Below are 15,560 nucleotides of genomic sequence, written 5' to 3'. Positions count from 1 at the left end.
AGTGGGGTTTCTCTGCTGTTGGCATCCAACGTTATGGTGCATTACCGCCACCTACTGTACTGGAGTGTGGACCAGAGACAGGGAGAAACGAAATCCTACCTGCCAGCCCCGTTGCTCTTAAAAAAGATAACAACATATTTGAGACTTTATCTAATGACGTTCTACTCAATATACTCTTTAAACTAATTTCCTGTATCCCCTTCTCCCTCATACTAGATCTCATCCTCTCTCTTTCCCTCTGATACTGCCCACACTGTAGCAATACATGCTCCACGGTGTCTGTTTCCTGGCAATAATCACACTTTCCTGTTGGATGCTTTCCTATCACATTTAATGTATTTTTCAACCGGCTGTGTCCCACCTTTAATCTTGTCAAAATAGCCTCCTCTCTTCTGTCCCTTCCTGCCGTCCTCCCCACCCAACTTTCCTCTGTACTTTAAATAAATGCCTTCCCTTATTATCTCTATTCCACTGCTCCTGCCATCTCTGCACCATCACTGTATATATCAGTCTTTTTGCCTCTGCCTTGCTCATTGAAACTTCAACATCAACATCCCCACTACTAAGTGCTTGTTTAGCCAGTTCATCTACTTCCTCGTTCCTCTCCACCCCCAACATGGGCTGGGACCCAAGTAAATCTGATCTGTATACCCATCTGTTTAATCCTGCCATGGGTTTGTAGCACCTCATAAAGCAGGTCTTGTCTGCTACGTGAGCTAAAGGACTGGAGGCTCATTAACACTGCACATGAAATCAGAGCAAATAACTACTCTGTCTTGTTTTAACTTCCTCCACCCACTGCAAGGCCAACAGTATGTCCATCAGCTCCGCCCACTGCAAGGCCAACAGTATGTCCATCAGCTCCGCCCACTGCAAGGCCAACAGTATGTCCATCAGCTCCACCCACTGCAAGGCCAACAGTATGTCCATCAGCTCCGCCGTATATACAGCCAGATGATCTGTAATACGTTTCCTGACTTCCACCCCACAATCCTGCACTACAAATGCTGACCCAGTACGTCCTGTCCTTGGATCTTTTGAACCATCTGTGTAAATAGCCACAAAATCCTGATACCCAGTATCCAGACGTCCCTTAAACAAACCAGATGGATCAACCCCCTCCCTATCTTTCTGTTGTCTCTCCAACACTTCTAGATCAACTACTGGAGGCGGAAGTAACCATTGTGGATTTACAGGAATAACTACCGTCGGACTAACGTGTGAAAACACCGGTGTGAAGCTAGCGACAATAAAGATTAGCCACAATAGTGAAATTCGCGACTCGCCTTTGAAAATAAAAGTCCCCAATTGAAAGTGATTCAATCAACACAAACAGTGGAATCATGCCATATTTGAACTAGATAATGCTAAACAAGGTCAGAATGTTGTTATATAAATTCAACAAAATACAATAATTAGTTCATTTGACAGCTCCATAGGCAAGGCTGTACATTGCAATATGAATGTTCAATACACAGTAGGTTGACTGGTGAGATAAGGAAGTGGTAATGCCCGAGAAGCCGGTGTTTAGAGGATATATTGGCACGGATGCTGTCAATTCTTATCCTTTGCTCGCTAGTTTGCCAACTACGGCTAATTTACAGTCATGTCAAAAAGTGCAGCCAGAATAACAGCAAAGTAGCTGCATTTGCATTTGTTAAAGCTGTTTTCCACTAACATTTATTTGAACACATCCATAACAATGAGCTAATGAGGCACGATTAAAATGTGCTCACATCAGGACACTGTTGTTCAGAGGAGCTAGCCAACAACACAACGAACACAATCACTTCAAACTGAAGCTGGAAAGACTGCAAACTAACTGCACGTTTTACCTTTTTTCAATTGACATTTCTTTGTTTGTATCCATAAAAATGATGCCAGCGGATTCATGATTTCGACTGGCTGAGAAACGCTGCCCGCCTGCCTCCTCTCTACTCCCGACACGTTTTAGTAGATGCTCTTATCCAGAGCGATTAGGGTTAAGTGCCTTGCTCAAGGGCACATCGAAAGATTTCTCACCTAGTCGGCTCGGCGATTAGAACCAGCGACCTTTCGGTTACTGGCACAACGCTCTTAACCACTAAACTACCTGCCGCCCGACGTTCATTACTATGGGACAGATGCTATGGAGATCGAATTTGAAAATGTAAACAATGTTGCAAATGTCGGAGAGACAGACAGCAAGGTTTATACAAATCTCCGCTGGAGAAAACTCAATGTTAGTCTAAAAGAAATGTGAGATAATGTCTAGATGCTTTTTATGGTGGAGATCAAGTTTATAAAGTGCCTGGCTGGGTTGAGGAGACAGTGGATGGCTCAGTAAGATGGAACAGAGTAAATAGGCATTTTAACGTCATAGATTTAGCCGGTGGTAACTTGTGGAATAGACACCGGCTGGAATGCGGTTTTCATTTACATTTTAGTCATTTAGCAGACGCTCTTATCCAGCGACTTACAGTTAGTGAGAGCATGCATTTTTTCATACTGCCCCCCCGTGGGAATCGAACCCACAACCCTGGCGTTGCAAGCGCCATGCTCTACCAACTGAGCTACACGGGACTTTTAACCCATTAACATTCAGGATTAGACCCACCGGTTGTATAATGTGGCTCATTTCACAGTGGTTTCAGAGTCCCGCAATAAGAGACACTGTACGACGCTAATATTTGTGAAAACTCGTCAGTTCTGTTCTGTGGGTTTCACTGACTAGGCTGATAGCCCAATATCATGTACCCGACATCCATAGGGAAGGCTGTATCATGGACCCGACATCCATAGGGAAGGCTGTATCATGTACCCGACATCCATAGGTAAGGCTGTACATTGCAATATGAATGTTCAATATGCACAACAGGCTGACTGGGGAGGTGATTTCCCACAGCTAAAGTTCCCTAATATGAGCTAGGACACTAATTTGTGTCAACTCTACAGAATTGTGATCTGTGGGTTTCACTGACTAGGCCAATCCCCCATTTCATGGATTTGGTACGCCAACAACGCAATTCTAAAGTCTAATACAGCCACAGTGCGATTTCAAATAAATAAATTGTCTTTTGTTGAATTTATATAACAACATTCTGACCTTGTTTATGTAGTCCAAACATGGCATGATTCCACTATTTGTATCCTTTTGATTCACTTTCAACGGGGGTCATTAATAACTTACCTATAGGCGTAATGTATAGGCTAACACACTGTTTATGTGAATTTTACAATGACTGAATTCTAGGTAAGGGAGAGTGGGGTAAGTTGAGCCAAAGGGGTGGGTGGTGTCTTGTTTTGTATGCTTTGTACAAAATAATAAAATGCAGGAGGACAGGATATTTATAAACGTAGCTCTTTATTAACTAGCTGTAACTGGCATGTCCATGTGTCTCTGGCCATGATCATCTTAGAATGACCTCACCACCTGGGTGGTCTTAACCAATCATAGCACAGTATGATATGACAGTATAATGCATCCAATTACAATTCAGTATGCTGACACATATGAATATTACAGGTGGGTGGATAGATAGATAGATTTTATTAGTCATATGTACAGGGACGCATATGTAATTGCAGGGTACCGTGAACATCTTATGCTCCCGGCTCCGGGCAGGTCAAATGAACAAGTAAAATAAATACAAAGAGACAAAATCATAATAATACAAATATACACATTGACAACTGTGGGGTAAGAGTCCATTGGGGAATGTCCACAGGGGTTGATGAGGATGAGGGGAGTGCCCAGCCTGGTTCCTCCTGAACTCCACAATCAGCTCCCTTGTTTTGCTGATTGTTGAGGGAGAGGTTGTTTACCTGGCACCACACCAAATATTTAGGAAGAGGTCATCATTTCATGGAGTCTGTGAAGGAAGAAACCACATGGGAAAAAGTGGTAAGCAAGTTAGATCCCAAAAAACTATTTTTCACCCGAGTCAAATGTATTTACTGTGTTAAGAGGTTTCATGATGCTTGTATCTAAACCAAAGTAGATCATTTAAAGATCGTTCAATACATCAGTTGGGGTCTCTATAAGCCTCAATATGAGGTCCTAAACCTAGCATGAAAGTGCATCCTTGTAGCTGCGTGGGCTAACATGTTTGCCATGTAAGTTGATCCAATGGTTGAGCCAGTGGCAAGTTGAGCTAATGTACGTGTTTTCTTCCCAGGCGTACTGCAGGGCGTTATCACTGGGATGTGAGGTAGCTACAGGGCCTGGCCCATGTTAAAAGTATCAAGTGTTTGTTAGGTGTTAAGCCTGTGTTAAAATATGCTTTAAAATTATTACAAGACCAAAAAAAAAAAAGCTATTGTGATTGTCTTGAATTGTGTTTGGGAAATAAAGATAGACATGGTTTTAAAAAGGCAGTGGTAATATTTCATTAATTACAGACATTTGTAGGCGGATTAATTCACCCTGTCCCACGGATCAATTTACCTCGTACCCGGGGTAAATTGGGCCAAGAGACCACCTTTTTTTGGATAAGCTCTGTTTTTAAAACTGTACATGATGAATTTACATGAATTCTGATTATTTCCGGAGATACACAACATCCTGAAATATACACTGAACAAAAATATAAAACGCAACATGCAACAATTTCAAAGATTGTACTGAGTTACAGTTCATATAAGGAACTCAGTCAATTTAAATAAATAAATTAGGCCCTAATCTATGGATTTCACATGACTGGGAATACAGATATGCATCTGTTGGTCACAGATACCTTAACAAAATAAGATAGGGGCGTGGATCAGAAAACCAGTCAGTATCTAGAGTGACCACCATGCAGCGCGACACATCTCCTTTGAGTTGATGAGGGCTGTTGAGGACAAGATGTCTGCTGTTTCCGTGGAGAACAAACTGCTGTGGTATAACATCACCTGGTGCATTGTGCCACCATGACCAAGTCAACTAGAAGAGATGTCTTTCTCCTAGGGAAAACCCAGTCCTCTTACGGTCATGCAATTTTGTACCATAGTTATTTTGGTCCAAAATAGTAGCCAATACAAAGTTAACATGGACATCTGTCTCAGACATGGATTGTTCCCCTATTAAACCACTGGGGGAGGTAGACGGCAAGATGGGATTAAAACTGTGTCTGAAAGTTCAATTCTTCCTTTCCTTGTCTCCTCTCCTTCATGTCCACTGTGGATGGGATCTCTGACAGTCGTCTGTATAGTTCCCCCTTCTCCCCCAGTTCCTCTATGATCCCTCCCCCTGCCTCCATGTCATCAGCATCATCCATGAACCTGGGCCAATCACTGTCTCCGTCCCCGCGTTCCATGGCCTCTGGTTGGCCGTTGAGGTTGATGTGGGCGGGAGGTGAGTGGTCGTCGTGGCCCGTGGTATTAACACAGGTACAGTTGTCACACAGGCCAAAGCGTTTGAGTCCGTTGGACAGGGCTCCAGTGAAGCTACACCTGCACCCCTTACATACCACGGGCCAACTGGAGCGGTGCACCTGGGTGTCAGAGACAAAGACACGTCAACATCAATCAGTACACACACACACACACTCACTCACATCTATACACAAAGACTACAGTATATAATGAATATGAATTCGGAGGGCTAAAATTATTAAAAGCATTGAACCTCTCACTAAAGGCTTCAGTCATACAAAAGTTATATTTAAATCCGAACTGGTTCTCTAGCAGATTAGTAAGATTGTCTCACCCAGTGTTTAAAAAATGGCCCTTTTCCCTTTATTCAGATTACAACCTCTCACTTTCAGTTATTTGAAAAGGAAATCTCCAAAATATCGCTATTTTTTTTTAAAACAATCCATAGAAAGTTGGTTGCAATTTCAGTTTAATCCACCACAAAAGACAGAACAAATATTACTACAAATATAAATGGTTAAACATACTAATTGACAAAAACAAATATTATTTTCAGAAGAAACTTTAAAAATGGTATAATCTTTGTAAATTATATCATAAAAAGGACTGGTGGAGTTATGTCACACGTGCAGCTAAAAAATATCTGGAAATGTCTGCTCTATAAAATATTACAAAAACATGATTGCAGCGTTACCACAAAAATGGAGGAGGCAAGTGGAAGGGGGAGAAGGTAGATCACTTGTTCGTCGGCATTAAAGACCCAAATTGGTTAAAGAAAATGTACAGCTGCACCGTACAGGTTGCAAAATAGTTGGGAGGAGATTTTCGATGTGCCGATTCAATGGCACATGGTTTATGAACTGATACACAAAACAACGCCGGATTCAAAACTTTTTTCTATTTAAATGATTATACCAAATTATTGCAACCAATAGAATGTTATATATATGGGGGATACAACCATCCCAGCTCTGCAGATTTTGCTGCGAAGAAAATCATTAGATCATTTGTTTTGGTACTGTCCATATGTAGCTTGTTTTTGGTTGCAGGTTCAGGAATGGCTGACGAATTGCAACATTTACCTGGAGCTAACCCTGCAGACAGCACTGCTGGGTGACTCAAAGCCATTGTCAATTAATCAATATTATAATAATACTTTTAAATAAATAAAAAGATCATCTTTAAAATGTACAATCTGTAGAAACTATGAGAATAGAAAGGTTCAGAACCTTTGTGAAAACTGGAAGGTTTACAGCGATAGATGGGAAGGGTTGAGGGAGGCTGAAGGATAAACAATAAATAGATAACTAATGTCAAATACACTGTGTCTGTAAAATGTCTATAGTATGTATAATCTGGAAGTAGAAGCCTAAGTGTTGTTGTCCATTAGTTTACTCCAATTAGGGGAGGGGTGGTAGGGTTAGGGGAAAATTATAAAGAAGGAAATATACCCACCAAAAAAGATATATATATATATATATATACAAAAATATGGGGATTGGTGCAGACAATGATGCAAACAATTACATTGATAGAAGCCACAATCTATCTGCAATAATAAAGCTGATCTACCCCCCCAAAGAAAGTACATAAAACACATTTTTACACGGACAAGACTGACAAACACAGACATGACGATGGTGTATCCTCAATATGAAGAACCCAAATGGCTTGCAAACACAGACAGACCCAGTGACAGGCAGACAGAGAGATGGTCATTTAGAAAGATCAGTGTCTCTGAGTGTTTTTGTATTTTCACACACGCGCACACACACACACACACACACACACACACACACACACACACACACACACACACACACACACACACACACACACACACACACACACACACACACTCCCTCCCTCCCCCCCTCTTACGCTGAGTGAGTGGCTGCGGAGGTGCTCCTGGCGTGTGAACCTCTTGCCACATGTCTCACAGGGGAAGGGTCTCTCTCCAGTGTGACAGCGGATGTGTCTCTTCAGGATGCCCTTCTGCTTGGCAGTGTACGGGCAGAACGGACACTTATGGAGCTTCACCGGCACCACCAAGCCATCTCCTGCAGGGGAGAAAAGTCAATCAAACAATGAATCAATCACTATACAGTACAAACTGGCACCACCAAGAAAGACATCACCTGCAGCATTAATGAGTTAGTCCTTTAGGACGATGTTACTAAGTTAATAGAATGATACAATATTATATGGTCTTTTTTAAAGCAAATCTTCTTGTCACGAAAGCAGAAAGAAACCCAGGCCTAAACCCCTAAAAGTCAAAGCCTGATAGTGGTAAGAAAAAAACGCCATATGTAGGAAGAAACAAGAAGAAAGTAAAGTTTAATATAAAGCCTTATAGAGTTAAAACTAAATGAATGTAATTACCTGTGTCCTCTCCGTACCAGTCGCTCTGTATCTCCATTATGGAGGAACCACCCATCCCCAGGCCCTCATCCACCCTGCCTCCCCCACCCCAGAGGCCCATTCCCTGGGCAAACATCAGGCCCTGCTCCCCTCTGTCCCTCTGGGGGCTGGAGCCACCTCTCAACAGCACATCCACGAACTGCCTGGCGTGGCAGCCCCCGAAGCCCAGGGAGGAGCGCTCGCTGCTGGGGGAAGGGCTGGGGGACGCCAGCCTGTCATGGAGGTGGTCTGCGTGGTGGGTGTGGAGGGGGGGTCCCATAAACAATGGCAGGTCTTTGGTATCGGGGGACCCCTCCTCGGGCTCGTCATCGGGGTCGTACTCGATCTTGGGGAGCACCAGTTCTAAGGTCAACCCAGAGGTCGAGGAGGAAAGGGGGTTCGTCGGGTGGTCCCTGTGTCCGTGGGGGGTCCGGCCCCCGATAGTATGAGATGGGAACTCCCCTCTGGAGCTGCAGTCGTCGCTCTCCGAGTCCCTGCTAGGGCCGGAGGGCGTGGGGACACTGGGGAGGGCTGCTGAGGATGGCGGGTCTGTGACAGTGGATGGGGAGGGCTCTGAATTTACATTAGTAACTCCATCTCCCTCTAGTGACAACGGAGGAACAGTTACAGCTACAGAGGCACTGGAAGAGGGAGGTGGCAAGGCTGGGGTTCCACTGTCAGCCGGACCCTCTCTCTCCCTCTCTTTTTCTCTCTTCCTCTCTTTTTCCCGTTCCCTCCCTTTGTCTCTCTCCCTCTCTCTTTCTCTCTCCCTCTCTTTTTCCCGTTCCCTCCCTTTGTCTCTCTCCCTCTCTCTTTCTCTCTCCCCCTCTCTCTCTCTCTCCCCCTCATTATCCCTATTGTAGATCTCCAGAGAGGAGCGGATGTAGCCTTTACAGAAGGAGACCACGTCAGTCATCTGGAGGTAGCTGGCCGCTGACATCACCTCGATGACGTTCTCGCTGCGCAGGTCCAGTCGGCCCGAGTACAGGAAGTCCAGGATGGAGGAGAAGGCCTCGGCCGTCACGATGTCCAGAGAGGCCGTGCTGTGGTGCTGACCGCTGTCCTGAGGAGGGTGGTGGAGCGATTCAAGGAAGTAAGGCATACTGTAAACAGGCTATAAACTAGATTAGAGTTTAGATTAAAGCTTAGATTAGAGATTAGAGTTTACCCATACCAGTGTCCTTTCCATTTAAAAAAATGGAGTGCCTTTGCCAACTGGGTTACTATAGCCATTATTAATCTCCCTTTTTTTTTAAACAAGTGAACGCACCAGGTAAAACAATACTCAGGCTCCTTAACTATGTATTCTGCATCAGCACCAGGTAAAACAATACTCAGGCTCCTTAACTATGTATTCTGCATCAGCACCAGGTAAAACAATACTCAGGCTCCTTAACTATGTATTCTGCATCAGCACCAGGTAAAACAATACTCAGGCTCCTTAACTATGTATTCTGCATCAGCACCAGGTAAACTTCATAAACAACTCACCTGTAGGTAGTGGACCAATAGGGCGCGGAAGTAGCCGCTGCCGGCGAATAGGACGTTGCGATGGGCCTTGAAGACCCGCCCCTCAACGACTATACTGCAGTCACAGAAGAAGTCTCTCTTCCGCTGCACATTGAGCTCACACAGCAGCTTGGACTGGTAGCCTGACACCTCCATCTCCACAACACCTCTTCACAGTTCTTTCTAATAGATCAGATAAGATAAAAGATAAAAATAGATAGATAGAGCCAGGGAGGAGAGAGAAGAGAGTTAAGACAGCATGGAGTGGTAGCCTGATACCTCCATCTTCACAACGCTGCTTATTGGGCACTAGAGAGAGAGGGGGACAGAATGAGAGGGACTGAGAGAGAGGTGGACAGAATGAGAGGGACTGAGAGAGAGAGAGGGACAGAATGAGAGGGACTGAGAGAGAGAGAGAGAGAGAGAGAGAGAGAGGGTGACAGAATGAGAGGGACTGAGAGAGAGAGGGTGACAGAATGAGAGGGACTGAGAGAGAGAGAGGGACAGAATGAGAGGGACTGAGAGAGAGAGAGGGACAGAATGAGAGGGACTGAGAGAGAGGTGGACAGAATGAGAGAGAGGGACAGAATGAGAGGGACTGAGAGAGAGAGAGAGAGAGAGGGACAGAATGAGAGGGACTGAGAGAGAGAGAGGGACAGAATGAGAAAGGGACATAATGAGAGGGACTGAGAGAGAGGGACAGAATGAGAGGGACTGAGAGAGAGAGAGAGAGGGAGAGAGAGGGTGACAGAATGAGAGGGACTGAGAGAGAGAGAGAGAGAGAGAGAGAGAGAGAGAGAGAGAGAGAGAGAGAGAGAGGGTGACAGAATGAGAGGGACTGAGAGAGAGAGAGAGTGACAGAATGAGAGGGACTGAGAGAGAGAGAGAGAGAGAGAGAGAGAGAGAGAGAGAGAGAGAGAGAGAGAGAGAGAGAGAGGGTGACAGAATGAGAGGGACTGAGAGAGAGAGAGAGGGTGAGAGAGTGAGCAGAGAGATATGTAGAAAGGATAGGGCTACCTATGTATTAGTAAACAAACCCCTTGCCAGTTCACTCTCCTCAACCTTCCACCCCAGGCCCTTGACCTCCTTGCGCAGTACATTCATGTGAGTCTACAACCAAACTACCCCCACCCTTCCTAGAAGAGAAGAATCACAACTGATAACCATAGAAAGTCTCCGAGGAGAAAGCTCTAAACTCAAGAGATAGTACCTAGCAAGGAGAAAGGTTTTTCTCCACTCCAGTCACCAGTACCTTATGTAGAATCACAGATGAAGAAGTAGCTGTATTTTGTAGCTAGCTAGAATCAAATACATTAATAACTACTAACCCAACTGTCTATGCTAGAATACACTGTCAGTTAGCTAGCGTGCTAAGCAAAAACATATGTATTGATAGCTAGCTAGCGTTACATTTATCAAACATGCCGTACAAATGAACATACAAGACAAACATTGAAACAAGTATAAAAAAAAACGTTACCTGACTAAACGTTGAAAGTAGTCGTAAGTAAACACACAAGTTGATATGCTGTTGTAGCCTCAGCAGCTAGGTAACCACAACAACCACTGCCCACTTCCTCATTTCTCCATTCTGTGTGAGAGTCACAAGATTCGGTCAATGAGAGACGAGAGAAATGTCAGGTGTCGGCGCTCAGCCAATCACATCATGTTAAATTAGACATGGGGGGGGGTTGCGATTTTAAAGTTCTATCCTGTAGTTTTCTTTATCATCACTAGAGGGCAGAAAATCACTGCGTTAACCAACAACATAATCGAGTGATGAACCTCTATGTGCAAATACGGTTGTTGCCTGTGTTTCTCTTTAACCTGTTTGGTAAAACAGGGATGGGGTCCATTCCATTTCAGTTGTTTACAGTTCTGAAATGTAGTTATTGCAGTTCATGAATGTTGAGCAAATACACACAATGCCAGTGAGGCATTTCCTGAGTTGGAGTAACTCTGACTGGGATAGAGCGCCTGAGTTGGAGTAACTCTGACTGGGATAGGAAGCTGAACTCTATTCATTCCTTTCAGATAGGTTAGGAAGCTGAATTCTATCCATTTCTTTCTGACCTACACCAGATCCAAGGGGTTGTTGCTACCACAGGCAGCTCGCGCCCTCACGCCCTACCTCACGCCCTACCTCACGCCCTACCTCACGCCCTACCTCACGCCCTACCTCACACCCTCCTATGCGCCTGCCACATTGTCGTCTGAGGAATGCACGTTCATTTGCCTTTTGTTCCAGAGTAAAACTAGTTCCCTTTTTTATTTTCGGACAGAGCGAAAGTAAACAAATAGTTTATTTGAGGGTGCACCGACCGCACCCTTTCAGCACAATCCACTAAAAACCCTCTGAAGTGTGTTTTACACCGAGGGGTCCTGGGTTCGACTGGGCGGTGGACGTATTACTTGTTGTAGAGATTTTCCCGTGGTAAACTAGGCAGAACACAAAGGCACACACACACACACACACACACACACACACACACACACACACACACACACACACACACACACACACACACACACACACACACACACACACACACACACACACACAAGCTTGGTGGTGGGCCTGAGGAAACCACTGAGTAGGCGTACATCAGGCCGCCATACCCCCTTTTGAAAATGAAATTTATGGAGCCCCATAACAACTCCATTCACGCTCATAACCCTAAATATAACCCAGTGTAAACCACCACTATGGTGTGTCCTCAAACTCCCCATCCCTGGAAACTTGGCCTGATGGAGGGATGGAGGGAGGGAGGGATGGAGGGAGAGGTGGAGGGGTGGAGGGAGAGGTGGAGGGATAGATGGAGGGAGAGGTGGAGGGAGAGGTGGAGGGATGGAGGGAGAGGTGGAGGGAGAGGTGGAGGGAGAGGTGGAGGGATGGAGGGAGAGGTGGAGGGAGAGGTGGAGGGATGGAGGGAGAGGTGGAGGGATAGATAGAGGGAGAGGTGGAGGGATGGAGGGAGAGGTGGAGGGAGAGGTGGAGGGAGAGGTGGAGGGATGGAGGGAGAGGTGGAGGGAGAGGTGGAGGGATGGAGGGAGGGGTGGAGGGAGAGGTGGAGGGATGGAGGGAGAGGTGGAGGGGTAGAGGGAGAGGTGGAGGGGTGGAGGGAGAGGTGGAGGGGTAGAGGGAGAGGTGGAGGGGTGGAGGGAGAGGTGGAGGGGTGGAGGGAGGGATGGAGGGGTGGAGGGAGAGGTGGAGGGAGAGGTGGAGGGAGAGGTGGAGGGATGGAGGGAGGTGGTGTGGAGGCACTATGTATGGTGTGTCCCCGTTCATGACGGAGCAGAGTTCTACCACCCCAGAGAACTAGGAGACCAGAGTTTTTCCTGACCACATGATCTTACTGGTTCCTTGACCCTGTGTTTTCTCCATCTTAGTCAGGAGCTATTTTGTTATGGTCAGCTGTTTGCAGAATGTCAGTAATTTTTCCATCTCATGTCAGTTCTGTAGTTAGTAGACTGACCAATCTTTGTTCCAGACTAGCATTGGGTATTTCTTATATACTCCACAGTTTAGGTGGATGGGTTGATCATCAATAGAGACAATCTGTTATGTTGCTGATTAGTACTCTGTAATTAATGCATTTGTAAAAAGGACAATACAGATCAATTGATTGATTGATTGATTGATTGATTGATCAAAGCATGTCATAAACCGATTTTACCATGACAATGATCAGGCCCCAGGTTCGTAACCCTACCGTTGTGTCTCCAGCCACCCTGAGGCTAAAATCACATCTGTGATCAGAAGGCACCATACCTCTGTCCTTCCTGTCCAATACCATTTTACATTTACATTTACAGTCATTTAGCAGACGCTCTTATCCAGAGCGACTTACACATTTAAATATAGATCGTATCAACGCAGGAATAGAGCAGATATGGATAAAATAAGTTAGAGAGGGGTCACATTTCTTACTAAGCTGCTTGGGTTACAACACAGCAAAAAAAAACTTTGATGCAACAAGTTAAATAGAGCATTGAAACTGTACAATGAGTGGTCGTTTCAGTATTAACACACATAGAGAGAGGACACGATGCTTACAGCTGCACACAGGGTATCGATGCACGTCCACGTAGCACGTAAGTGTCCCTGTAAATAAACGACTGTGCCCAGTAAGAAAAGGTACATACCAATGGACTACTCCCAGTGACGCACAGTGTCACACACATTACTGTCACACTCTGGTTCTAGGACTTTTTGTGTTTAGTCAGGGTGTGTAGATTTCCGTGTGTTGTGTACTGTGGGTAGTGTCTAGGTGTTCGCGTTCTATGTTTGGTCAGTGACTCCCAATCGGAGGTAACGAGTGTCAGCTGTCGGCTCGTTATCTCTGATTGGGAGCCATATTTAAATGTCTGTGTTCACCTTGTGGTTGTGGGTTTTTGTTCTTTATTCAGTCGGTGTAACTGAGGACGTCACGGATCGTGTTTTGTTTTGTCGTTATTTCAAAAATTAAAATCATCATGTTCACTCCCAACGCTGCGCTTTGGTCATACTTCATTGGCGATCGTGACAGAAAAACCCACCACAACGAGACCAAGCAGCAGTTGGATAACGAGTGGTGGAGCCAGAAGAGCGAAGGTTGGGAGAGGACTATGGAGGCCTGGTCCACCGAGAGGAGAGACCCCCAGAAAATTTTTAGGGGGGGGCTCACGACGTCGGGGCAGAAGGTGTACGGCCCGGAGGAGTGCAAGAGGTTGGCAGATATGGCCGCCAGTTTAAGGGGGCCACTGGTTACGAAGGGGATGGAAAGTGTGGAGGCACGGCGAGAGGTACTGGGGGGTGTTTCCAGTCCGGTCCGGCCCGTTCCTGATCCCCGTGTAGGGCCAGGGGTGTGTGTCCCCAGTGCGGTTCTGTCTGTCCCTGCTCAACGCACCAAGCCTACGGGGTGCGTCGCCAGCCCAGCTCGGCCTGTTCCTGCGCCCCGCACCAAGTCTGTGGTGCGTTTCGCCAGCCCAGCCCGGCCTGTCCCTGCTCAACGCACCGAGCCTACGGGGTGCGTCGTCAGCCCTGTCCAGCCAGAGCCGTCCGCCAGACAGGATCAGCCAGAGCCTTCCGCCAGACAGGATCAGCCAGAGCCTTCCGCCAGCCATGAGCAGCCAGATCCTTCCGCCAGCCATGAGCAGCCAGATCCGTCAGCCAGCCATGAGCAGCCAGATCCGTCAGCCATCCATGAGCAGCCAGATCCGTCAGCCAGCCATGAGCAGCCAGATCCGTCAGCCAGCCATGAGCCGTCCAGCCAGGATCCGCCAGAGCCGTCCAGCCGGGATCCGCCAGAGCCGTCCAGCCGGGATCCGCCAGAGCCGTCCAGCCGGGATCCGCCAGAGCCTTCCAGCCGGGATCCGCCAGAGCCTTCCAGCCGGGATCCGCCAGAGCCTTCCAGCCAGGATCCGCCAGAGCCGCCCAGCCGGGATCCGCCAGAGCCGTCCAGCCGGGATCCGCCAGAGCCGTCCAGCCGGGATCCGCCAGAGCCGTCCAGCCGGGATCCGCCAGAGCCGTCCAGCCAGGATCCACGCACCAAGCCAGGGGCGCGTGTCGTCAGTCCGGTTCCGGCCAGCGGGGCTAGGCAGGACCAGGGGTACTTTGGGGGGTTGGAGAGGAAGTGGGGAGGAAGCCCGGAGCCGGAGCCGCCGCCGAGGAGGAATGCCCACCCAGCCCTCCCCTGTTTGCTTGTAGTTAGGCGCGGTCGCAGTCCGCGCCTTTGGGGGGGGGTACTGTCACACTCTGGTTCTAGGACTTTTTGTGTTTAGTCAGGGTGTGTAGATTTCCGTGTGTTGTGTACTGTGGGTAGTGTCTAGGTGTTCGCGTTCTATGTTTGGTCAGTGACTCCCAATCGGAGGTAACGAGTGTCAGCTGTCGGCTCGTTATCTCTGATTGGGAGCCATATTTAAATGTCTGTGTTCACCTTGTGGTTGTGGGTTTTTGTTCTTTATTCAGTCGGTGTAACTGAGGACGTCACGGATCGTGTTTTGTTTTGTCGTGTGTGCAAAAAATTAAAATCATCATGTTCACTCCCAACGCTGCGCTTTGGTCATACTTCATTGGCGATCGTGACAATTACGGCATTGTATATATATATTTTTTTCTTAAATGAAACTTCACGATGCTGTACATTTTCATAAATATATTTGTACAATCAAGAAATAGATACAATTTGTATCAACAAACAAAAGGTCATTTCTAGACATTTTAGGCTTTGTTGTTTAAGGCACTTCAAAAGGGGAGGGGGGAGGGGGCTCTCTGCTCTCATCAAAAAGTATGAAACATGCACATGCTATGTCAAAATAAACTAAATACTAATGTG

General features: G+C 46.6%; 1 protein-coding gene across 1 annotated transcript; it reads right to left on the bottom strand.

The window, feature by feature from the left end:
- Window positions 1-4,347: 4,347 nt before the first annotated feature.
- LOC311119408 (zinc finger and BTB domain-containing protein 8B-like) lies at window positions 4,348-10,823 on the bottom strand. Its single transcript, XM_084194107.1, has 5 exons — window positions 10,724-10,823; window positions 9,226-9,426; window positions 7,717-8,797; window positions 7,216-7,394; window positions 4,348-5,453 (listed from the first exon to the last, which is right to left on the bottom strand). The coding sequence occupies exons 2-5, from the start codon at window positions 9,397-9,399 to the stop codon at window positions 5,079-5,081; spliced, it is 1,809 nt and encodes a 602-aa protein (XP_084050233.1). The 5' UTR covers window positions 9,400-9,426; window positions 10,724-10,823; the 3' UTR covers window positions 4,348-5,078.
- Window positions 10,824-15,560: the final 4,737 nt, after the last annotated feature.

Source organism: Coregonus lavaretus (assembly GCF_964263955.1).
Source record: "Coregonus lavaretus genome assembly, contig: HAP1_SCAFFOLD_3803, whole genome shotgun sequence".
NCBI classification, from domain to species: domain Eukaryota; kingdom Metazoa; phylum Chordata; class Actinopteri; order Salmoniformes; family Salmonidae; genus Coregonus; species Coregonus lavaretus.
Note: the sequence above shows the minus strand (reverse complement) of the source record. Positions and strands in the feature narration are given on the sequence as shown.

Coding starts and splice junctions, on each gene's coding strand:
- LOC311119408 (XM_084194107.1), bottom strand. CDS start 9,399: ATGGAGGTGTCAGGCTACCAGTCCAAGCTGCTGTGTGAGCTCAATGTG. Junction 7,395..7,716: donor CTGGTACGGAGAGGACACAG/GTAATTACATTC, acceptor TCTCCCCTGCAG/GAGATGGCTTGGTGGTGCCG. Junction 5,454..7,215: donor TCCGCAGCCACTCACTCAGC/GTAAGAGGGGGG, acceptor TCTGACACCCAG/GTGCACCGCTCCAGTTGGCC.